Here is a 24,636-nt window from a genome sequence, read left to right as displayed (position 1 = left end):
CTTCTGTGATCCAGTTAAGACCAGTCACCTTGGGAACTATATAATCTTTTCCCATTTATAATGCATTAACTGCAGCTCTTTTATCCTATCAGAAGTCCTGGCCTTTCTTCCTTTCCTTCTCTTGCTCCTGATCTCCTTGTGCTTTTGTCATCTCAGTAGCTCTATTATTTCACCCCAAAGTTCTGGTAATATAGCTGCACCAAGGGACATTTAACAGTTCTGCATAATGCACCAGCGCTTCAGTTGCTGGGCTTCTCAAGTATGAGAAATGATGGATACACACAATTTTCAATCATTAAACTCTGTCTACCATAGCAAAATCACCTGCTGCTGGCTGCAGGTATCAGAAGCAGACTGAACTGCATGGAAAGACTGGTACAAACATAGAAACATAGAATCACAGAGTAGTTTGCATTGGAAAGGACCTTTAGAGCTCATACAGTCCAACCCCTGCCATGAGCAGGGACATCTTCACCCAGATCAGGTTGCTCAGAGCCCCGTCCAGCCTGGCCTGGGATGTCTCCAGGGATGGTGCATCACCTCTCTGGCCAACCTGGGCCATTGTCTCACCACCCTCATTGTAAAAAATGTCTTGTGTTCACACACAGCCCAGGGTTGCATGGTACAGGTCACTGAGCGTATTAAGTCTTAATCATAGCTTTTAGTGGTCAATCTCCTGAACTTTGGATGTGCAAAAAGCACTAGTGAAGTTCTCCTAAAAGGAAGCATCTCTACAACATTCTGAAGCAGCGGTACATACAACCTCCACAAAATGCTCCTTGAGTCATGTTGAGGTGATGGCCTGATAACAGCATTAAGCCGGCTTGTTTGGCTCCCACAGGAAGAAGATCTGGCAGAAATGGCTTCCCAGCAGTACTATGTGGACTACGGGTCAGAGATGGTTCTGGAAAGGCTGCTAAATCTAATTCCATCCTACATTCCAGACAGAGAGATCACAGCTTCGAAAACAGTGGAAAAATGGGCTCAGCTCATTATAGCTGCACATAAAAAGGTGGGGACAATAGGTGACCTGGCAAGGACCAAGGCATGCTTCAGTAGCTTCATGTGCCTATCAAACATGTATCAGACATCATGGTTCAGCTCTTAGCCTGGCCTGAAGCTAAATCAAAAAAAAAGGGCAGGTTTTGTACTAGATGTATTCACCTTTACCACTGGTTTTGAGGTAAGATCTGACAGAAGACGACAATCTGCAGGGATTCACTGTGAGAAGCAAAATGCCACCTCTGGGGTTTCATTCCTGGTACGCAGGATTGTGGTGTTGTTGGTTGTATTACAGTGGCAGTTCATGTCCCCAGGCAGTGTCAGGACCTTATCATGCCAGGGTTTGCATAAAATATCCCTGACTTCCATAACAACATTTGTGACACCCTCCCACAGCAACACCTTCCATAACTCGTTACCCATAACTCCTAACCAACCGTAAGGGTTGGTCATCCAGGCATGACAATTGGCATTCATTTAACAGCAGAACCCAGCTTTAGATTAAGACCCCTAAAACATAAGCATCTCCATGTGTGTTAGGAGTCCCACCTCCTACTGCTGTCAATGGAGACCCAAGGATGCAATTCAGTTGGATCTTGAAGGATTTACATCAGCCTGTCAGATACATACAGAAGTCTCAGGTATCTGAGGATGTCTTAAATGAAGCTGTGCTTAAGGTTTATTGAATGTCTGTTTCCAGCTAAAGGACTGTCAAGCTGAAAGGTAGACTCTTACCTTAGGGAAACCAAGATGAATCACACTCAGACTGGTCACTGTAGATGCTTGTCCAGGCTTCTCAGAGCTAAATTATTCCCTGAAGTGGAAACCAAAATTTTGCCAGGATGTTGTACAACCTATTACATATTCCTGTTAGACTTTGGCCCTTATTGTCATCGAGGCCTAAATTAATATCAGTTCGAAGATCTTCAGGTGGCATGAATTGGTTTTGTTTGCTCTCTTCCTGGCTCTAACTTGTTTTGTGCTTCATGTTGGTTGTAATTTGCTTTGTCTGTAGGGAATTTACACTCAAAAGAGGGCAGACCCCAAAAAAGTGAAGGAAGAGGTGGTGGATTTTGCACGTTTCAAGTGGCCTTTGCTGTTTTCTCGGTTTTACGAAGCCTTCAAATTCTCAGGTGAGTCAGTAGAGCACAGGGTGCTCCAAAGCAAAAGGAAGGAGAGATAGGGACTCCACAGGCAAGAAGACTTAATGGACCATCTAGTTGATCTTTTTTAGATACATTATTTTGGCGCATCCTAATTCACAGTGGCTCAAGATACATGTCTGCCACTATTTCTCTTACTAAAAATAACACTGAGGTTTTTTATCATTGCCTCTCCCTTTGAAGGGCACAATTTTTTTTATGTACTAAGACCTTTCATGAACTGATTGTATGTCTTGCCTTCAATCCAGGGCCAAGCCTGCCTAAAAATGATGTGATTGTAGCTGTCAACTGGACAGGGGTGTACTTTGTGGATGAACAGGAGCAGGTTCTCTTAGAGCTCTCTTTCCCTGAGATCACAGCTGTGTCAAGCAGCAGGTAAGGAGGAATAGACCTAGCTGGTCATCTCAACTTAAACCACTCTTTTTTCAGGCTTTGCCTTTTGATGCCATTATCTTTCCTGTTTATGTCTCCTATAAAAACGTATCCCAGAGGGGGAAAGCTGCAAGGGCAGAGTTTCACCTTGGCCACCATTAAAGGTGATGAATACACTTTCACCTCCAACAATGCAGAGGATATCCGGGACCTGGTGGTGACCTTCCTTGAAGGACTAAGGAAAAGATCCAAGTATGTGGTCACTCTCCAAGATAACCCAAACCCTGGTAAGTAAATGATCCAGCCTAGTGATAAATGTATGGATAGATTAATTACTCCCAAGGGATTTAGAAAAATATCAAACTAATGGCTGTTTTTCTTGCAGTGGGAGAAGACTCTGGGTTCCTCAGCTTCCTCAAAGGAGACCTCATAGTTCTGGACCAGGACACGGGAGAACATGTGATGAACTCGGGGTGGGCTAACGGGTACAATGAACGGACCAAGCAGAAAGGGGATTTCCCAACTGATTCTGTCTACGTGTTGCCTACAGTCACTATGCCTCCGCTGGAGATCGTGGTAAGCTGTCTTGATACAAAGCCCAAGGAGGTCAAAGCCTTTCTGAAGAGCTTAGATCTGGCCAGAATCAGCCTGACAAAAAGGTGGATACCAGAGTGGCTGAGAGGTGTCAGGTTGTCTGACGCAGAATTGATTTCAGCCTTTTCTCTGGTCTTTGAACACCCCAGACTTGTGACTTGGAATATCCCTCCAGTTGGTCTGATTACTTGTAGCTGTATTTGGGGTTGGTGGGTACACTCACATATGGAGCTATAGGACTGAAAGTACATTATCTTCATTAGGAAATGGTCCACAATATATAAACATTTGTTATTCCTTGCATTACTGATGAGAATAGCAGACATAAATGAGAATTGCACAGTTCTTACTGGCTCTTAACTGGAATTAATGGATTATTCTTATTCATTCCCTGTTCATCTTTTCATTTTATACATGCTTCCTCTTTCTGGATGCACCAAATATATATTATATAAAATATACCAGTTAACAGGGACTTTCTCATCCCACAGGCACTGGTCACAATGACTCCTGACCAACGACAAGATGTTATCAGAACCTCTCAGCTGGCAATTTCAGACAGTGAAGAGAGAGTCAAGCCATACACCTTGGAGGAATTTTCCTATGATTATTTTAGGTGACTTTTTAAATAATCTTAAAAAATTTTAATAGAAGTAGAAATCCAGCTCCAGGTAGCTTGGGAATCAGGGATATTTTTTGCTACTGGAAAAGCCTCCGAATATCCCCTTGTATGACTTTGTACAGTCTCCAGTTTAGTTCATGGTATTTGAGATGTAGGTTTTCCATACACAAGGTTTTATGAATAATTTCTTCAGACTGGCTCAGCACTGGTGTAACAGAGTGAAATTTGGTATTGTGTGGGAGGCTGTGGATATTCCTTTCTGACGATCCCATACACAGCATCAGACCATATAGGTAGCAGCTGAATTGTGTGGACATTTTCACCTCAGCTCCAAAGACTGAAGTGTGCACCACTGCCGACCAGACTGATCCCAAAACTCCCGCTCCTGTTCAGATGGGCTGGCAATCCAAACAAGCACCCCAGATCCTCTGGGATGTCTTCACCCTGGTAGACTTGTTCTGCTAAGCAATATGCTTTCATTACTGCTGCCCTGACCATCTATTGCTATAATCTTTCCTCTTGTGGTTAGAAGCTTTTTGGGGCAGGGAAGGTTGTTCCATACTTGGGCGGGGTCCTTAAGTGACTTTTCTGAGCCCTATGAAAGTGCAAATGGTTATCTTAGGGTAGAACTGGAGCTGGATACTTGCTAAACTGTGAATTTACATTTGACATTAGAGTTCAATAACCAAGTGTTGTGAGCAACCCTCCTCGGTGAAGCATTGGCCACATGCAGTCTCTTCTCACCCTGTAACCTCTCCACCTTTTCTCTTGCTTTGCCTTTGCCACCAGGCCACCTCCCAAGCACACCCTGAGCCGGGTGATGATCACCAAGAGCCGTGGGAAGGACAAGCTATGGTGTTACACCCGTGAGCCCATCAAGCAACCGTTGCTGAAGAAGATCCTTGGCAGCGAGGAGCTGTCACAAGAAGCCTGCATGGCCTTCATTGATATCCTTCCATTGCCTGGGGTGAGCCCTTGGGGAACAGATTGGACAGGCAAAGAGTTAAGCAGGATCTTCAGGGCCTCAAACAAAGCCAATACAAAGGTTTGTGGTCCCTCTTAAGGACTTCAGGACCACGTCACAAGCTTGGGTCTGATCCTGAAATCTATGCTCAAGCATTCTTTAGATCTGAGAGGTATTAGTACTGCTTAATAAATGAGGGCCAGAGAGCGAGTTGTTGAGTCCTGCTGGTCCACAGTGCTTAGTGGTTAACTCACCATCTCTGTTGTAGTTTGCTTCAGCTGTGTCTCCCCAAAACACATAGGATCATAGAATCATTTTGGTTGGAAGAGACACTCAGGCTCCTAAGGTCCAACCATTAACCCAACACTGGCACTAAACCATGTCCCTAAGAACCTCATCTACGTGTCTTTTAAACCCCTCCACGGATGGTGACTCCACCACTGCCCTGAGCAGCCTGTTCCAATGCCCGACAGCCCTTTCCAAGAAGAAATGGTTCCTAATATCTAACCTAAACCTCCCCTGATGTAATTCAAGGCCATTTCCTCTCATCCTATTGCTTCTTGGGAGCAGAACCTGACTCCCCCTGGCTCTAACCTCCTTTCAGGCAGTTCAGAGATAAGAAGGTCTTCCCACAGCTCCTGTTCTCCAGGCTGAACCCCCCAGGTCCTGAGAGTCCACTCCCCAACACACTTGTGCTCACAGAATCCCAGAATGTCAGGGTTTGGAAGGGACCGGAAAGCTCATCCAGTGCAATCCCCCCCAGAGCAGGAACACCCAGATGAGGTTACACAAGAAGGTGTCCAGGCAGGTTTGAATGTCTGCAGAGAAGGAGACTCCACAACCCCCCTGGGCAGCCTGGGCCAGGCTCTGTCACCCTCATTGAGAAGAAGTTGCTTCTCAAGTTTAAGTGGAACCTCTTGTGTTCCAGTTTGTACCCATTACCCCTTGTCCTATCATTGGTTGTCACCGAGAAGAGCCTGGCTCCATCCTCCTGACACTCACCCTTTACATATTTATAGGCATTAATGAGGTCACTCCTCAGTCTCCTCTTCTTCAAGCTAAAGAGCCCCGGCTCCCTCAGCCTTTCCTCACACAGGAGATGCTCCACTTCCTTCGGCACCTTTGTTGCCCTGCACTGGACTCTCTCCAGCAGTTCCCTGTCCTTCTGGAACTGAGGGGCCACAACTGGACACAATATTCCAGGTGTGGTCTCCCCAGGGCAGAGTAGAGGGGCAGGAGAACCTCTCTGACCTACCGACCACCCCCCTTCTAATACACCCCAGGTACCATTGGCCTTCCTGGCCACAAGGGCCCAGTGCTGGCTCATGCTCATCCTGCTGTCCCCAGGACCCCCAGGTCCCTTTCCCCTACACTGCTCTCTAATAGGTCATTCCCCAACTTATACTGGAACCTGGGGTTGTTCCTACCCAGATACAAGACTCTACACTTGCCCTTGTTATATTTCATTAAATTTTCCCCCGCCTAACTCTCCAGCCTGTCCAGGTCTCACTGGATGGCAGCACAGCCCCTTCAGTATCTGCTGTGGAAGGCTGCAGCTCTAATCAGTGTAAATGCAAAACTGTCCATATGGCCTCAGGGACAGGGTTTGGAATATACACAGCATGGAAGAGATGAGTTGAGTACAGACATAGATCAAATCTGTTGAAGTGGCCTTTATTTTTTTGTGGGGCTTTGCTCTAGGATCCAAACTTCATGGTTTTAAGAGTTCTGTTGATATAAACCCGTTACTGATTAATATTACCCTGTTGCTGTTACTACCATTTTTGTCTTAGTAGGAAATGATAGCAGAAGAAGGAATTAAAAGATCTGGGGAAAAAAAAAAATAAGAGGACATTTGCAATTTTCTCCTTTTCCTTTTTCTGTATCATACAGGTTAATTCATAAAATTGTGGCCTGTTCTCACACAGAATAGTTGCAATATGGCATGATGGTGAGAGTCATCATCTGATTTACATTACTGCAGCTCCACTGGTGTCTGACACTAGCTGAAAATCTGGTCTTTTACAGCAGTACCTGTGTGTGTAGTCAGGTAACGAATGATCATGTGCAGCTTTCTTAGGTTGACACATCCTGACCCAAAAATCATTCTTTCAACCTGAGATGATGCATGATAAAGGGAGGGAGTTAGCTGGACCTGTCCTAAAGAGATTAAAAGCCTTTACCATACACTGTGCCTCCTCCAACAAGTCGAAGCCACTCCTGTAGTCATGTGTAGGATGTTTTTAATCGCATCAGCAGCAGTTGCTCTTCCCAAATTATCCTGGTTACTTGATCCTTGACTCCTACCTCCCACCAGTGCTGAAGTACATGGGTGACTACCCATCCAAAAGGACCCGCTCAGTCAATGAACTGACAGACCAAATATTTGAAGGTGCCTTGAAAGCCGAACCCCTGAAGGATGAAATCTACTGCCAGACCCTCAAGCAGCTCACAGACAACCACATCAAGTGAGAGTCGTTCCTTCTCTTTGGCCCAAATGCACTAGCCTGTGTTGAGCAAATTAAACCTGAAGTGTCCATGCCATGAGTCATTTTTTTCCTCCTGTGTCTCTCCTCATCTAGGTACAGTGAAGAGAAAGGCTGGGAGCTGTTGTGGTTGTGTACAGGCCTTTTCCCTCCAAGTAACATCCTCCTGCCCCATGTCCAGAGGTTCCTGCAGTCCCGGAAACATCACCCCTTGGCAACAGACTGTATCCAGAGACTCCAGAAAGCCCTGAGGTATGGCACCAAGAAACTTCCTAGTCCCCACTATGCCACAGCATTCAAATATGGATGAGAAAATACAAGTAGGAAATATTTTGGTGGCTGAGGGGACAGTGAAAGCTCACAGACTCTATCTGTGTTCGACCGAGCTGAACGAAAAGACAGTGGGTGGAAGAGGTCACTGGTAAACTGCCTGGGGAAAAACAGATATTAATTAAGTCAACTTTTTCATGCCAGCTTCATTTGAGTCACCTACAACCTAAGCAAATACACATTCCCCATTCCAATTTTTCTTCTTTTAAGGGGGAAAAAAGCTAATACTATGAAATTAGCCAAAATTACTCAAAAAAAAAGAATATGTATTGAAATGCAAGATTTAAACAAAGGATTCCTGCTTTGATGCTGTGGCACCTGCCACTTCTTGTTTTGCAGGAATGGATCCAGGAAGTACCCACCCCATCTAGTAGAGGTGGAAGCCATTCAACACAAAACCACCCAAATTTTCCACAAGGTTTACTTCCCTGATGACACTGATGAGGTAAATGGGGGAGGGAAGGAAATTCTTTTCTATCAGCGTGGCTGTCAATTTTCTTCTTAAAATCTCAGAAGAGGCTAATTCAGAAAAATTCAGCCTTCCCAGAAGACTCTGGACCAGAGCCAGAGCAGTGTAAGGAAAACCCATCCTTATCTACTCTGACCAGCTCAGGGGTCTGATTTACTGCAATTCACCTCTTTTCAAGACGTGGCTGATATGCTGGCATTCTCTGGAAGCTTTATAATATGATTCCAGCAAGAGGGAGTTTGGGTGAGTTCATCACCGTTCACTCTCTTAGTGGTTCACAAGCCTTGGCCATCAGCTATTTGCATCCTAGACCGACAGACATTGTCCACCCAACTGTACCCAGCAGGGTACCATGATGGCTCTCCCTGCAGACTAGACAGGGAACAGTGACAAGTAAGCAACTTAAATTATTCTTTCTGACCTGAGATGACACAGAGATCATGATACCTGCACTCAGGAACCTCTCATTAAGCATCCCACGTGCTAATAAGGCAGCTAATTACAATATATTGGTGCCAGAGAAGATATACATGTCCTTGCAGATACTGGCACTGATTAGTCATCCTGTGAGGCTTGCACCTCTTTCTCCCCTTGTGCCCTTGGGCACGACTAAATTCTTGTGTTTCCAGATGGGTTTATGTATGACTGCACACCCACAGGAGGAAAAGGATGATTCTTCTCCAGCAGATGTGTGCCCTGGTTTATCCAAAATAGAGAGTTGAAAGAACTGCTGGGATTTCTCATCACATTGAGCATTTTTTACCACATGACCAGCAATAAGCTTCATGCACAAGCATCTGTGTAAGAACCAGTAGAAGGAGGCAGCGGGGACTTCTGCACTTGGATGGGTTTGCTGTGATCCTTTTGGCCATGACCATCACACAGGTGGACTGGCAGAGGAGCATCACCCCAGTGCAACAGGCATCTGCACCAAAGGGCTGCAGAGCACTGAGCTCCAGGGCAGTCTCTTGTGGGATGTGGAACACGGGCCCTGGTGGTTTGGTGGTTCAAGGCTATCACAGTCATGCACGTGGTGGTCAGAAGCTTAAATTCCTTAAGTGGCTATGAATTAAATCTCTTTAAGCAGGCAGAGCAAAACTGAGGTGTTGCAAATCCTGAGCACAACTCAAAAGGCAAAACAGGGGCTGGGAACTGCATGCAGGTGGGACAGTCCTTTAGATATTCCCCCAATAGGCAAAGCAGGAGTCACCTCCCCACTCTTCAGCCACCCAGAAGTCAGACATTTGTTCTAAGCCAGGCATCTGACCTCCTTATCATCAGTAGAGAGATAGCTGGGGAAAATCAGCCTGGAGGTGCTTCTCTCTGTATCTCTCCCCTCTAGACAAATAGCTCTGAGAACTGTTAGATCAGAAAAATCTCTTGCTTTGCCTGGGAATCCCTGGAGAAGCCAGCACAGAATATACACAGAGCATCATGACACACAGCAACAGCATGGCTGAGCTTCTGCAAACGTCCCTTCCCATGCCCAGTGCCACGATCCACAATGTCACTGATGTTATTGGTGGTGGGCACCTTTGTGCATCTGAGCCTAAAGTTCTTCAAAGAGAGAATAAAGTGGAAATTAACCTTGAGGTAGCAGTAGTGGCAATCTTCCTTTCTTTGTAGGCATTTGAGGTGGAGTCCAGCACAAAAGCCAAGGACTTCTGCCAGAACATCTCCAACAGGCTGCTCCTAAAGTCCTCTGAGGGCTTCAGCCTCTTCGTCAAAATCTCTGACAAGGTGAGTGACCCACCTGCCATTTGGCATGCATTGGTGGAGCCAGAGCTATCTGCACCCTCACAGGTGAGATGCATTTCTCTGCAAGAATTGTGGTGTTTCTAAGTCAGATCCATCCTGGTACAGGTCAGATTTGCAGTATCTCAGCCCTGGCTTACAGCCATCATCCCAAAGGGCTTAAAACACAGATAGGCAAAGCTATCCTAGGCTGTTGCTGAGTCAGGTTTATGAGAAAGGACTAAGTAAGAAAAACGTGCATCTTCGAGCTGCCTCAGGCAGCTGTGAGAAACCTATGGAGATAGTCATAAGAAGGGAAATTAATTGCTTCAGTGAAACAGGAAGCTCCAATAAGGAGTAATGAGTGAAATACCCTGTTTCCCCCAAAATAAGACCTTCCTTGAAAATAAGACCTACCCTAAAAATAAGCACTAGCATGATTTTTCAGTATTTTTGAGGATGCTCAAAATATAATCCCTACTCCAAAAATAAGCCCTTGTTACAGTTCATTTTAAAAGTTGGTTTAAATAGCATCGAGGCAGCTATACATGTAAAAAAATAAACATCTTTGGGAGCAAAAAATAATATAAGACCCTGTCTTATTTTTGGGGAAACAGGATAAGAGAGAGCCTGCAGCAAGGTGCTGGCTGTGGCTTTCTCACATCAGCAGTTCGTAACACATCAGTGTAACCAGGACAAAACAGCGAGTGACAACTACAGAAGATGGGGCAATGGCCAATCTGCCTGTGGCCTCTTGCTACTTGCTCAGCCTTTGTAACCATGTGCTATGTCCCCCAGGTCATCAGTGTTCCTGAGGGAGATTTCTTCTTTGACTTTGTAAGACACCTGACGGACTGGATAAAGAAAGCAAGACCAGCAAAAGACGGTAACAGTGACTTTTCTCTGTTGTGGGTTACACAGAGACCTCCTGAATCCCTACAGAACTTTCAAACAAGATTGACCAGTCTGCCACATCTCTTGGGCCACACTACTGTGGTTGTGCTGTTGACACCAGCCCTGGGGATATCATCTGCAAGATGTCCAGAAACAGCAGGGGTAGACCTGGCCGCTATGAGGACCACCTGCTCACAGGCAGCTCTCCAGGGCTGGCCCAGGGAAGAGTTTCAGTGGTGGGATTCATCTCACCTTGCTGCCCATATCTGCAGGAGAGTATCACTAGCTGCAAGTCACAGGTGACTCCAGGGTGCAATTTGTCTGTCCTGCATGAGACATGAGCACTATGGAGAGGAGATTCAGGCCAGATATGAGGAAGAAATTTTTTACATTGAATGTGGTGACAGCCTGTCCCAGGTTGGCCAGAGAGGTGGTGGATGAACCATCCCTGGAGACATCCCAGGCCAGGCTGGACGGGGCTCTGAGCAACCTGATCTGGTGAAGATGTCCCTGCTCATGGCAGGGGTGGCACTGGATGAGCTTTGAATGTCCCTCCCAACCCAAACTATTCTATGATTCTATGATTCTATGATTATATGACTATAGTCGAAGTACAGCCATGCAAATAAACCCAGACGCTTGTTCTATCTTATTGAAGCTTTGCAAGGGAAAGATGTGGCTTCCTCTACAAAGTCAGAGCCTATCTGTCCTTGCTAGTGCCCCTGTCCCTGCATGTTGTGATGGCACATGGGCATCACTGGGTTGTAGGGACACTGCCAGCTGGTGCTCACAGCACAGCGTTTACAGATCAACTCCCTCCTTCCTTTGCACAGGTATAGTGCCTTCCCTCACCTACCAAGTGTTCTTCATGAAAAAGCTGTGGACCAACACAATGCCTGGAAAGGATTCGATGGCAGATTCAATCTTCCACTATTACCAGGTACTCCGGGAGCCTGCAATAGCAGTGGAGACTTGGGAGGAGTCAGGAATGGGTTACAAAGACTTGGTCCATCTACAGAAATGAAATTTTTATTGCCTGAAATAGGAATATCTCTTGCCTTAAATAGAGCATTACAAAGAGCACTATTGAGTTGCATGGCAAGGAGCAGCCTTCATGCACCTTACGGTAACCAGCTCAGCATGATTTTGGGCCATCTGCTCTTGGGTGGGCAGCAAGAAACAGGAGAGAGCATGACCTGCTGGCAGCCTCAGCAGGGCAGCTGAATTCAGAAGCATCCTGAGGGTTTTCAGCCACCTCCATTCATGATGAGCTGTGGTGGTCCCAGCAGCCAGGTAAAAGGTTTTAGTTTTAGTTTCTGCCCTTTTTCCTTCTGGGAAAAGGAAGAGACAAGAAGAGACACCTTCATGTCCCCAAGCTCGCTGTCTCTCACACTCCCTGTGTTCTTGCCTGAATAAAGTGGTTACCCCAATATGACTGTATCCCTTAATTTAGTCACTTGACACATTTTTGACACTTTTGGTAATGAGGGTGTAGACTTTTAAAACTGAAAAAATGAAAAAGCAGGAAACGCATTCAATTACAAGTGGTCATTACTAGGACTGGATTTCCTGGGATTAGAGAGGCTGGACAAGACTGTAGGTTCACACACTTGATAGCTAACACATAAACCTTCCTGTTGTACATATCAGGAGACTGGTTCAGACCAGAGAGGATTTTTAAACATCTAGTGTGGTCTCAGAGGAGTAGCTGCCTCTCCACCACACTCAGCACAGAGGCCACAAGTGTTCCCAGGGGAGCACATCTTAGCCAGGGGATGGAGACCTCCACAAACTCCATTTAGCACCTGAGGATGACAACCTGTTGCCATCTTCTCTGTCTCTGAGCCATTCTTTCTCCCATCCAGGAGTTACCAAAGTACCTGCGTGGCTACCACAAGTGCACACGGGAAGAGGTCCTGCAGCTGGCGGCTCTCATCTACCGGGTGAAGTTTGAGGATGACAAGTCCTATTTTCCCAGCATCCCCAAGCTCCTGAAGGAGCTGGTGCCTCAGGACCTTGTCCGGCAGCTCTCTCCAGATGACTGGAAAAGGGTAAAAGCAGCAGCTTGGGTCACTTGCCAGGCGTGGCTGGGGATAGCCCAGCCTCTTGGGTGACTTGTTTGACATTTAACGTCAAAGTGAGGCTGCCAGAATGAGTGACCCATGGTCCCTCCAGAGCCTGCAGCCTCTCCACCATCACCAAGATGAGGAGTGGTACATGTGTGTTCATACACTCATACCTTGAAGTGGGTTTTGTTTGTGCTGCATTGTGGCTGCAGTGGTGGATGAAGCACCATACAGACACATGGTGAGAGATGGTCCCATGTAGAGGTCTAATGTTTGAAGCAGACTTCTGTGTAGAGCAACCTGATCTAGTTGAAGATGTCCTTGCTCATTGCAGGGGGGTCGACTAGATGACCTTTGAAGGTCCATTCCAACCCAAACTATTATACAGTTCTGTGTTAATTTCTCTGCCTCACACAGGGAGAGCTGTGGCACAGGTATAGACAGGTCTAGAGCCATAAAATAACATAGGTGTCTCACTGCCAAGAAATACTCCTATAAGTCTCTTTGGTTTCCTGGGACTTGAACTTGGTGATATGCCTAACCAGGGAGCTATCAGCTTCTCAGGGTTGAAGGTCTCTCAGTCTCCTCTGCTGCATAAATTGGAGGATCAAAACTTATAATCCCTTTAATGGAGACACCAGCACAGCTCATCTAAAGAAAAAGGGATTTGCTTTTTTTCCAGGCCCTGCTCCAGAGACCAACCAGCACTTCTGTGAAATGTTCACAGAATCATATAGTGTCCTGAGTTGGAAGGGACCTACAAGAATCATAGAATCCAACTCCTGTCCCCGCACAGGACAACACCAAAATTCACACCATGTGTCTGAGGACGTTGTCCAGTCTCTTCTTGAACACTGTCAGGCTTGGGGCTGTGACACCTCCCTGGGGAGCCTGTTCAGTGTCCAGCACCCTCTGGGTGAAGAACCTTTTCCTCATGTCCAACCTAAACCTCCCCTGGCACATCTTCCTGCCATTCCCTCGGGTTCTGTCACTGAAGCAGAGACTAGAACCGACTATATTTGTGGGACTGGTGCTCCTTCCCTGCAAACATCCCTGGTGCTAGGTAGTGCAAACCCTCCAGCTCTGTCGTGTTCTCTGTTGCAGTCCATTGTGGCATACTACAATAAACACGCGGGCAAAACAAGAGAAGAAGCCAAGCTTGCCTTCCTAAAGATTATCTTCAAGTGGCCTACGTTTGGATCAGCATTCTTTGAAGTGAAGGTACCTGCCTTGCTTGGGGGTTCTCTGATAGCTTTGGGCCAAGGTCAGGAGCCTTATATCATAGAGGGGTTCCAGGTATGCAGGATTGTTCCAGTGTCTGGACCACAATGGGACCACCCTCATGAAGCAGGGAATGTGTCACTTTTTATCAGAAAAGGGCTGATACACTCATTTATTGTTGCCCTGCCTCTTTGCACAGACAGAGGCATTGTAAATCTTCAGCTTATCTCAGACATTGGGTCTATACTCGTACCTGTGCTGCTGAAGAGCCAAGAGCAGTTCTTGGTTTTGCCAAGTCAAAGGAGAGTGTGCAGCTTTCCAAGGGATGTGTCTGCACACACCATGAAGCAAATTCAGACAACCCACCACAATACCAGACAGGAGACAGTAGTCATTAACTCTGTCCAAGTACTCTGGACACATTATTATAACTCCCTCTTCTCAATGGCCACATAGCCTAGGCTGGAAACAAGTTGCTGAAATTATTCATCAGTTCCTTGAACTTGGGCACCCCATTTTCTGTTATGATGTCCATCTTAGATGGCTTAAGTGACCTGAATATACCCTGCGATTTTCCCACCCAAAGTGGCTCAGTAGCCAAGAAATCTGTGGCAGGGCCAGGAGCTGAGCTCCCATCCCCTGTGCCCTACCTCATCAATGGGACAAAATGAAGGTCCTCTGGCACAGGGCTGGGAGAAGGATTTACCAGCAGGAACAAAATTGAACGTAAAAATCAGAAGGGGACAGAGCAGTATAGTCTTGGGCTGGAGGTCCACAGCAGCAGGTGTGAGGAGGAGCAGAGGCACTGGAAGGGAAAGGAGATGTCTGGGGGTTTCCAGCCTGTCACGGCTCTTCCTTGTTAATGGCAAGAAACTTGATGCTGTCAGCAACCCACTCACTGGTCATCATGCAATGAGGAGATCTGTACTTAACTAGACAGCCCTGATTATTGCTGATCTCTTAATGAGGTCTGTGTTTATCTTTAAAGGATAAACTGGAGAGCAGTTAATGAGACACTAAATCCTGGCAGGAGAAGACAGGGAGAGAGGAAATAGGAAGGGATCAAATTTTTCATGACACATTCCCTAACCAGTTCATCTCATTTCCAACAGCAAACTACAGAGCCAAATTATCCAGAAATCCTTCTAATTGCCATCAATAAGCATGGAGTCAGCCTCATCGATCCCAAAACCAAGGTAAGCAAAACTGAGGCCTTTACTAGATGATCCTGATCCCACTCCCCAACCCCTCATAGAAGTCAACCCAAAGAGTGTGTTGTTCAGAACTTCAGAAGTTCTCATTAAGCCTCGTTAGAAAGGCTGGATAGCAAGAAAAGTTTCAGGAGGCAGAAATTCACTGTTGCATAGAGCCAGCCCAGGGTTTTTCAACAGGAGATGGATTGGGAGCATCAACTCTTAGGGCCCTATAACTGGAGAATATTCACACTCCTTCCTTAATCCTTTCAGAGACATTAGGGCAGGAGATGGAGTAAATGAGCTCCTACTAATTACTTCCACCAGCCACATGGTCTTTCTAGTATGATAGTCATCCACAAACACTGGAAGATCCAGAGTCATGCACTTCACTTCCATTTCCATGAGGCCATGGTACAATCTCATCTCAGGGGATATGAGAGGTCCTCACAGCCCTTTGTGCAAGTTGAGGCTTTCACATACTGAGTGTCAATCTTGTGTTCCCACCAGGATATTCTCATCACTCACCCCTTCACCAAGATCTCCAACTGGAGCAGTGGCAACACGTACTTCCATATAACCATCGGCAATCTGGTCAGAGGAAGCAAGCTGCTCTGCGAGACCTCCCTGGTAAGGAGCGTTAACGTTATTGAGCCCAGTCAGACCAAATCCCATCTTTGGCAGGCAAAATTAAATGCTTCCAGCAAAATGCGTCTTGGAGATTCTCTGGCCTGAAAATGGTTGCTTAGAAGAGTCCCCAATATGTTTTTTTTTTCTTCTGGATTTGCCATGGCTCTGCTCAACAGATCAGGGGCTCGCACTTGGTCCATCATTCAACTCACGAGCCTCAGGTGCTTGGGATGTTGCCATCTCAGGAACATGGGACATTGTTCCCTGTCACTACACTGAAAGGCATATTAAAGCAAATGTGGGCTTAGGGAATATTCTCAAGCCCTTTCACCAAGATCCTTTGCCCAGTTTGTCCCTAGTAACATTAGCAACAACAAGCCTCGTCCTAGACTATCTTAAACCCAAAACACAAGCGATAAAAATTCCTGCTGGATTAGTTGTTATTTAATTTGAGGCATTCAGGTTTTTGTTGGTCATTTGAAAATCCAGGTCCCATCCAAGTATCCTTATGTTCTTAGCCTCAATAGCATCCTGGGACAGTGAGTTCCTGTATCCCAACACTGCAATTTATATTTGGGATGTGTTCCTTGTGGTGGTGACATTTCACTTAAGGAGGATGGCGAAACAGGTCAAAACGTACCTGAAAACATGAAAGTCAACAACTGGTAGCCAGTGTGTTCAGGCAGCATGAACAAAAAAACTGTAAAATGTTCCCTAAAGGCAGGTAATATCTTCTCTTTCCTCCTTAGGGCTACAAGATGGATGATCTTTTGACCTCGTATATCAGCCAGATGTTAACAGCCATGAGCAAACAGAGGAGCGCAAAGGGTAGCAAGTGAACTGCAAGAAGCCACTGGCAGGTGGCCATGGGGCTAATTCACCAGCTGAGGCCTGTGGGGTACCCATGCAGCTGGGGGACAACCTTTGCCTCCCAGGTGTGGAAGATGAGCCGAACACCATCAGGGAGTTCGTTGGACTCTGACCTTGAGGGCTCGAATCCCACCTCCCCTTCCAGCGAAGACGACTATCTGTGACCTCCCGTTCTACTTGCCCACCCTGCACCCCAACTCCGTATCACACCTCAAAGATTTCCAGGGGACACCGCCACTCTCAGACAGTGACTGAGCAAAGACGCTCTGGCAAGAGGTTTGCCTGAACCCAATGGCTGGCATCACAAAAGCTCTTGGAAGAGGATTTGCGTGTGTGTGTGTGTGTGTGTGGCTTGTTTTGGTTTGTTTTGGGTTTTTTTTTTCTTAATTGAGAGCTATCAAGATGCTAACGTCTTTCTGGTGAGGTTATGAGAATTTCAGGTTTGAAGAGGAATAACGGAGCCCCAACCTATGCTGGAAAGCTATCCAATGAAAGCTGAAGGGCTTGTTTTTTTTGACATTACAAAAGAATATGTTGTGTTCTTAAGAAGGACAGAATGAAAAAGCAGGCTGGGAAGAGCACATTTTAACTAGGAATCAGAATAAACAAACTACTGATCAAACAGGCTAGAGTACTAAAGTGCTGTCCGTGCAATGCTGGAAATATTTAAAGAACAGATTTTAAAGTTTTGTTTCTTCTTCTATTTATTTTTTAAAATATTAAAAAGGAAAAACAAATAAAAAATCCTGCATTTCATGCCGGTATCTGGACACTGGCTCGGGGCTGAGGGCGACCTGCAGGACAATCCCTCGCCCAGGGATTCCACGATCACCAGAGACCAAGGCACATCTTTCCCAACTTACAGGCTCAACTGGAAGTGGGGCTTGGAAGATGAATTATCTCCTTTTTCCTGCTGTGTCCAGACCAATTAATCCTGGGAGGATCTTTACTGCAAGTTTTAATATGTATGTAGGGGTTTTGAAGTCCCTGTGTTTGGAAGACTGAGGCCAAGCCTGTGTTGAGTTGTAATTCAAACATGGACTTGGTCATCAGGGTTGGAAACAGATAATGATTTTGTTGTGCTTTTGTGTGTGTTGCTGTATGAAATGGCTCTTTATGAGTCCCAGCTGGACCCGAACCACTCACAGCAAGGGCAGGCCCTTGATTTTGGTGGGCTTTTCTCCACCTTTGGTTGGCTGTACTAATCTGCTTGGCTGGAAGTCATGTCTTCCACCCCATACCACACAGTGTGGACCAGCCTGCTTTGGAGCAGAGATGGGACCTGCCAGCAGAGAGGAGGCTGAAGCCATGTTGTGTCTGGGAGGATGTAGGGGAAGGAGCCAGGGGGTGCCTTTCCAAAAATCCAGGCTTCAAAGGAGCACGTGCCTGGATGTGTGGCAACAGGAGGGATGAGAATTGTCCACCAAGACCTGATGCTGGCATCACTAACACTGCACGGATCCCAGCAGGTGTGGGAGACCTCTCTTGAGCCCGTGCATTGGGCTGGGTTTGGCTGCTTTTATAAAAGTCTGTATTATAGGCGGTCGTGTGTTGCTCTGTTAAGCTCAGCTGGGCTCAGTCCCCCAACACCATGGTGTTACAAGCAGAGTCAGCAGCACTGTCTACCGGACCTCAAGGACTGTGACATCTGACTGGGATGCAGCAGTGACTTTGGACCTTGGTTGTTCCACCAAAGCAAATGAGATGCTGCATGGAGGCATCCACCAGCCAGCCAGGGCTTCTAGGAGATGCTCTTCCTCCACCGTCACCCTACCTGAGGCACTCTGGTGTCAGGAGCATGGTTGCACCAGCCAAGGCTATGTTGGGAGCTCAGCTGCCTTCTCACCATCCATCTCTGATGCTTCTCTCCCCTTCCTAGCAGCCATGATCCAGCTGTCCCAGGGATTCCACCTGTCCTTAGACACGTGCTCATCATCCCCACCACCACCACTGCTTTTTGTGAGTCTCCAGCCATCCCTGCCTCCCACAGCACACTCAGTAGATGGTGCAGCACAGAAATGTTCTCCAGCTCTGTCCTGGGCCAGCTTTCCCCAACCACCACCCTCATCCCTCACAGCTCTGTCAGCCTCCCATCCACCCCACCGTTTTGGGGGGGTGCCGGGACTCGGTGTGCGTGTGCCTGTGTGTCATATGTATTAGCGTCTGCTGGCCTCTTTGTATACACACCAAGCGATGTAACATGAAAAAAAAAAAAGCATATTAAAAAGCATCAAGTGGTTTGTGGGAGGCTGTTCTGCACCGTGCGGTTGTGGTGATGTCTCCATGGGGAAGGGTGGGCTCAGGGCTCCCAGGTCCTTGGGATCAGGACTTCTTTGCAGAGCGGGACTCGTGGCGAGAGTATCCAGAAATGAGGAGCAAATCATCAGCGTGACCAGATGGAAAATGAAGTGAAATATTCTTTTTTTTTTAAAAAAAAAAAAAGGCAGTGGTTGTGGGAGCATAGCCAAGTCCACCACCTGGACAACAGGGGACAGGTGAAGGACCTCATGGTTCACAGCACCAGTCAATCCACATCCTCTCCACCTGCCATTTTTGCTGCTTATGTACCTCTACATGAGTGATACCCACAAAAAGTTATGAACCTGCTATGGATACAAGGCATGGAGAGGGGGTTTAACACTATCAGTAGCATGTTCTCCCCATGATTCATAGATCTGGAGCTGCTCTACACCAATCCACCCACCCTCTAGCCCTTTTCAAAGGAGGATGTTGCTTTTTTGCATGTCTAGCCTCCAAAACACTCCCAAATTGTAAGTTAGAAATGTTTGAGTGCTTCTCAGCACAGTTAACTCTAAAACCTAATGTTTTCCTGTCATATTTCACTTGTGATAGCTTTATTTAGCAAAATCACCAAGCTACTTGAGGCTTATGTATGAAAAAAATGTCTATAGCCTGATTCAGGCAAAGACTGCTGTTTTCTTCCCCTTTTCCAGTCTAACGGAATAAGAACAAAACATGATAGGAGAACTAAAATGTATTTAAAACAGCACTTGCAATTTACAAAAAACATGTGTTCTTACTATCTGTTCAAGTAGAAATTTATGGCTTAAACCTGGGAGATGCTCACATCTCCCTTGCAGAACAGGGCATGGAACCCCCTTCCTTCTATGTGCCAGCAGCCACTGGGAGAAATGAAAATCAGAATAGATCCCCAGGTGCAGAGAGTGTATAGAGACCTTCCCAAGGGAAGAGCGAACAGGACACTTTGTGGGACCAACCCATATGCAGCTCAATTCTTCTGAAGAAAAGTATTGTGTTCCTGGTCATAGTCCCAGTAGTTAGTTAGATGGCCAAGGCACCAAAGAGTCCTTCAGCACCCCTGGAAGGAGATGCTCTCGCCCACAGCCAAGGGGAACGGACTGTTCTGTCAGAGTTTATGGCAGGGCAAGGATGCCATCGTGGTGTGGGTGGTGTGGTCTTGGGGCTGGAGGAGACCTGTGAGGGGGGAGGGAGGGAGTGTGTGGAGAAGAGGCTGGTCTGAAGAAGAAACATGGGCAGCCATGAACAAGGAGGATCAGGGGATGCTCAGGTGTTTGCAGCATGTGCTAAACACAGCTGTGGAAACATAGGGCTTACAGATGCTGGAGGGATCGCAGGATGAGTGCCCTGTGGGATGCCAGTGGTCTCAGAGGGAAATGGTGGCTCCCACGTTGTTGCTGCATCTCATCATGGTGCACAGCTTCTTCATGGCTGCAAATCCATCTGTGTTCCCCAACAACCCAGGGATCTCTGCCAGGCATGGGACTATGAGAAAAGCTGTAGGAGAGGAAGCTCAGTGCTCATCTCCAAGAGAGTCATGGAGGTAAATTGCTCCTCCTCACTAAGAGGATTTGAGCCCCCCAGATGGACCCCTTGGTAGGCTGATGTTTGCATTGCAGGAAAGAGCAGCATGGAAGGATCTGCCGTCCAGTCCTCATCGAGATGGCAGGTCCAAATCCCCTCACCATCCATGTCAGGCCATGGTAGCAGGCATGTCGCTGAGCTCTGGAAAAGGAGACATGCAGTGAAGCCACCAAAACATCTGCAGCTGTTTTATCAGCCATCATGAGCAACCAGAACCTGGCTGAAAATGCATGCAGCCCAGGTCAGGTCATTTTGTCTGTATGGTAGCTCCATGAGGGCAGAAATCTGATGCATGGGAGGGTCCCCAGCCAATCTCACCCTACCTTGAAGACCCAAAAGTGCTCAGCACCTCTGGGCTCTCTTTTCACAGCATTGTAATGCATTTGGAGACGACATCTGGAGGTCTCTGCCCCAACCTCTGCTTGAAGCACAGCCAATTACATCAGACTGTTCAGGGCTTTGAACTTCTCTGAAGGTGAATATTCCCCACTTGTCTGGGCCTTTGTTCCATATTCTGACCACCCTCATGGGGAAGATTTTACTCTTGATGTTTAGTCAAAATTTCCAAGGTTGCAGTTTTTGCTGTTGTCACTGCACATCCGAGAATCATTTGGTTCCATCTTCTCTACACCCTCCCATTAGATGGTTGCAGACAGTGATAAGATGCCTCTTGACCTTCTCTCCTACTGTGCAAATCCAGATCTCAAATGTCTCATCCTCTAGCTTATTGTCCCACTGAGCTCGCTCCCATTTGTCACAATCTGTTTGGGGAGCCTGAACTGGACCCAGTGCCTTGATGTGGCCTCAACAGTGCTGAACAGAGAGGAGAAAACACTGCCACCTGCACCCGAGACAACCCGGGATGCCACCATCCTTCACCACAGCACAGGCACCAGTCACCAACCCACCTACCAGGACCCTGGTACCCCCGTGGAGATGTCCCTGAGCAGGACGCTCTCTTTGCCCTGCTCACCTGTCCTGAACTTGTTGTAAGTGCCACTCTCCAGCATCGGGTCGTCATCATGGGCACAGCAGGAGAAACTTCTCTCTCTCCACCTGCATGGGGCAAAGCACGTGGGTCAGACCACCGCTTGTTGTGATTACCCTCACAGCTCCCTCATGCCCCAGACACCTTTTTTCTACTTTGTCATGGCAGGAACTGCTTTGATATTTTGAGATTTGCTCAGGTCCTTACCAAGAAGGGACTCCAGAAGGACTAAACATCCACACTTCACATGTGCAACAGCATTTTGAAGGCAACTTTGTGACTAAGCCCTCTTTACTAAGAAATATTTAAGAGCTCAAAAGCCCCAGAAAAGTTTGCAAACAGGGAAATGTAAAAGCTATAATTTTGGTGCATTCATAAACCTGACAAAAACCACACAGGACTCTCAGGCACTGCTGATGGTCCTTCACCCCCAGCGAGGCTGGGAATGCTCTTGCTGCAATGCCAGCCCAGAAGAGGTTGTTATTTGGCTGGACCAGAAGCATCTGCTGGGCTCTGGGAAATGCACAGACAACACGAACAGAAGCCTGGAGCAGATGGGCATGGGAAGGTCTGACGGTGGTGTGGATGGTTTGCAGGGGTGATTGCAAACCACCCTGCAACTTGCAGCCTTGAATCACAGAATCATAGAATGGCTTGGGTTGGAAGGGACCTTCAAAGCTCATCCAGTGCCACCCCTGCCATGAGCAGGGACATCTTCACCAGCTCAGGTTGCTCAGAGCCCCGTCCAGCCTGGCCTGGGATGTCTCCAGGGATGGGGCATCCACCACCTCTCTGGCCAACCTGGGACAGGCTCTCACCACAGTATCACAGTATCACAGTATGTTTGGGATTGGAAGGGACCTCAAAAGATCATCTAGTCCAATCCCCCTGCTGGAGCAGGAACACCTAGGTGAGGTCGCACAGGAACATGTCCAGGCGGGTTTTGAATGTCTCCAGAGAAGGAGACTCCACAACTTCCCTGGGCAGCCTGTTCCAGTGCTCTGTCACCCTTACTGAGAAGTTTCTTCTCAAATTTAAGCGGAACCTCTTGTGTTCCAGCTTGATCCCATTACCCCTTGTCCTATCATTGTTTGCCACCCAGAAGAGCCTGGCTCCATCCTCATGGCACTCACCTTTTATATATTTATAAACATTAATAAGGTCCCCCCCTTAGTCTCCTCTTCTCCAAACTAAAGAGACCCAGCTCCCTCAGCCTTTCTTCATAAGGGAGGTGCTCCACTCCCTTAACCATCTTCGTTGCCCTACGCTGGACCCTCTCCAGCAGTTCCCTGTCCTTCTTGAACTGAGGGGCCCAGAACTGGACACAATATTCCAGATGGGGTCTCACCAGGGTGGAGTAGAGGAGAAGGAGGACCTCTCTCGATCTACTAACCACCCCCCTTCTAATACACCCCAGGATGCCATTGGCCTTCCTGGCCACAAGGGCACAGTGCTGGCTCATGGTCATCCTGTTGTCCACCAGGACCCCCAGGTCCCTTTCCCCTACACTGCTCTCTAATATGTAATCTCCCAACCTATACTGGAACCTGGGGTTGTTCCTGCCCAGATGCAGGACTCTACACTTGCCCTTGTTAAATTTCATTAGGGTATTCCCCGCCCAACTCTCCAGCCTGTCCAGGTCCCGCTGGATGGCAGCACAGCCTCTGGCGTGTCAGCCACTCCTCCCAGCTTAGTGCCATCAGCAAACTTGCTGATAGTACACTCAATTCCCTCGTCCAAATCGTTAATGAATATATTGAATAATATTGGCCCCAGCACTGACCCCTGAGGCACTCCACTAGATACTGGCCTCCAACTAGACTCCGCACCATTGACTACCACTCTCTGGCTTCTCTCCCTAAGCCAGTTTGCAACCCACCTCACTACTCTATTGTCTAGACCACACCTCCTCAACTTAGCTGTGAGGATGCTGTGGGAGACTGTGTCAAAGGCTTTACTGAAGTCAAGGTAGACCACATCCACCGCTCTGCCATCATCCATCCACCTTGTTACATTCTCATAAAAGGCTATGAGGTTGGTCAAGCATGACCTACCCTTGGTAAAGCCATGCTGACTGCCCCTAATAACCCTCTTATCCTTGATATGCCTTGAGATGGCACCAAGGACAAGCTGTTCCATCACTTTCCCAGGGACAGAGGTGAGGCTGACCGGTCTATAATTACCCGGGTCTTCCTTCCTGCCCTTTTTGAAGACTGGAGTGACATTTGCTTTCCTCCAATCCTCGGGCACCTCTCCCGTTTCCCAAGACTTGGCAAAGATGATGGAGAGCGGTCCAGCAATGACTTCAGCCAGCTCCCTCAGCACCCGCGGATGCATCCCATCTGGACCCATGGATTTATGGATGTCCAGACTATTTAATTGCTCCCTAACCCAGTCCTCATCGACTAAAGCAAACTCCTCCATTGACCTGGCTTCATCCGGGGTCTCAGGGGTACAGGGCTCCCCAGGACAGCCTCCGGCAGAGTAGACAGAGACAAAGAAGGCATTCAGTAATTCTGCCTTCTCTGTATCTTCTGCCACCAGGGCACCCACCCCATTCATCAGTGGGCCTACATTGCCTCTGGTATTAGTTTTATCTGCTATGTATTTGAAAAAGTTCTTTTTGCTGTCCTTGACCCCTCTTGCCAGCTGTAATTCTAAGGAGGCCTTGGCTATCCTAGCTGCCTTCCTACATCCTCTAACAGCAGCCTTATATTCCTCCCAAGTGGCCAGCCCCTGCTTCCATGACCTGTAAACTCTCCTCTTCTACACCCTCAGTGTAAAAAAATTCTTCCTCATGTCTGGCCTTGAAAGCAAGGTGACATCTTCTAAAGCAGGACCTGGGAAAGGACCAGGTCAGGGTGAGAGGGGAAGGAAGGAAAGGAGCCACTCTGTGCCTGTTCTGTGAACCCCGGTTTCCCCAATTACTAAATAGCGGCAATGTCTTTGATGGCATGGGAGGAAACCAAAAGCAGTATCTGTGCTACACTCAGACATTTTCATCTGGGAGAACGGATTTCCTCAGAGGCTCTTCAGACACCACACAGGGTATCCAAATATTAACACTGGGAGCTTTCCTCCTCACTCAGTCCAATGCAATGGTATTTATATAAATAGTAAGCATAGAAAAATCAGTTCCTTTCTTAGCCCATCAGCTTTGATAACTGGTTTATG

The 24,636-nt window shown here is 47.3% G+C and overlaps 2 protein-coding genes across 3 annotated transcripts in view; one reads left to right on the top strand and one right to left on the bottom strand.

Moving 5' to 3' along the window:
• Positions 1 to 18,818, top strand: part of MYO7A (myosin VIIA) — a 70,323-nt gene extending 51,505 nt beyond the window's left edge. The window contains exons 30-47 of one of the 2 annotated variants that reach the window (XM_082070459.1): positions 842 to 1,012; positions 2,018 to 2,135; positions 2,414 to 2,540; positions 2,655 to 2,824; positions 2,923 to 3,113; positions 3,623 to 3,747; positions 4,543 to 4,711; positions 7,043 to 7,185; positions 7,300 to 7,455; positions 7,873 to 7,978; positions 9,629 to 9,742; positions 10,535 to 10,622; positions 11,464 to 11,570; positions 12,496 to 12,681; positions 13,801 to 13,917; positions 15,030 to 15,113; positions 15,621 to 15,740; positions 16,490 to 18,818. In XM_082070459.1, the coding sequence (XP_081926585.1) occupies positions 842 to 1,012; positions 2,018 to 2,135; positions 2,414 to 2,540; positions 2,655 to 2,824; positions 2,923 to 3,113; positions 3,623 to 3,747; positions 4,543 to 4,711; positions 7,043 to 7,185; positions 7,300 to 7,455; positions 7,873 to 7,978; positions 9,629 to 9,742; positions 10,535 to 10,622; positions 11,464 to 11,570; positions 12,496 to 12,681; positions 13,801 to 13,917; positions 15,030 to 15,113; positions 15,621 to 15,740; positions 16,490 to 16,579 (2,382 nt within the window). In that variant the 3' untranslated portion in view covers positions 16,580 to 18,818. The remainder of the gene's footprint in view (positions 1 to 841; positions 1,013 to 2,017; positions 2,136 to 2,413; positions 2,541 to 2,654; positions 2,825 to 2,922; positions 3,114 to 3,622; positions 3,748 to 4,542; positions 4,712 to 7,042; positions 7,186 to 7,299; positions 7,456 to 7,872; positions 7,979 to 9,628; positions 9,743 to 10,534; positions 10,623 to 11,463; positions 11,571 to 12,495; positions 12,682 to 13,800; positions 13,918 to 15,029; positions 15,114 to 15,620; positions 15,741 to 16,489) is intronic. The other variant, XM_082070460.1, reaches the window with a different exon arrangement.
• Positions 18,819 to 20,377: 1,559 nt separating this feature from the next.
• Positions 20,378 to 24,636, bottom strand: part of GDPD4 (glycerophosphodiester phosphodiesterase domain containing 4) — a 45,700-nt gene continuing 41,441 nt past the window's right edge. Inside the window, exons 15-16 of the mRNA XM_082060616.1 lie at positions 21,448 to 21,530; positions 20,378 to 20,615 (exon numbers count right to left, since the gene is read on the bottom strand). Of these exons, the coding sequence (XP_081916742.1) occupies positions 20,584 to 20,615; positions 21,448 to 21,530 (115 nt within the window). The 3' untranslated portion in view covers positions 20,378 to 20,583. The remainder of the gene's footprint in view (positions 20,616 to 21,447; positions 21,531 to 24,636) is intronic.

Source organism: Streptopelia decaocto (assembly GCF_964273445.1).
Source record: "Streptopelia decaocto genome assembly, chromosome: 1".
NCBI classification, from domain to species: Eukaryota; Metazoa; Chordata; class Aves; order Columbiformes; family Columbidae; genus Streptopelia; species Streptopelia decaocto.
This window is presented reverse-complemented; position numbering and strand designations above follow the sequence as displayed.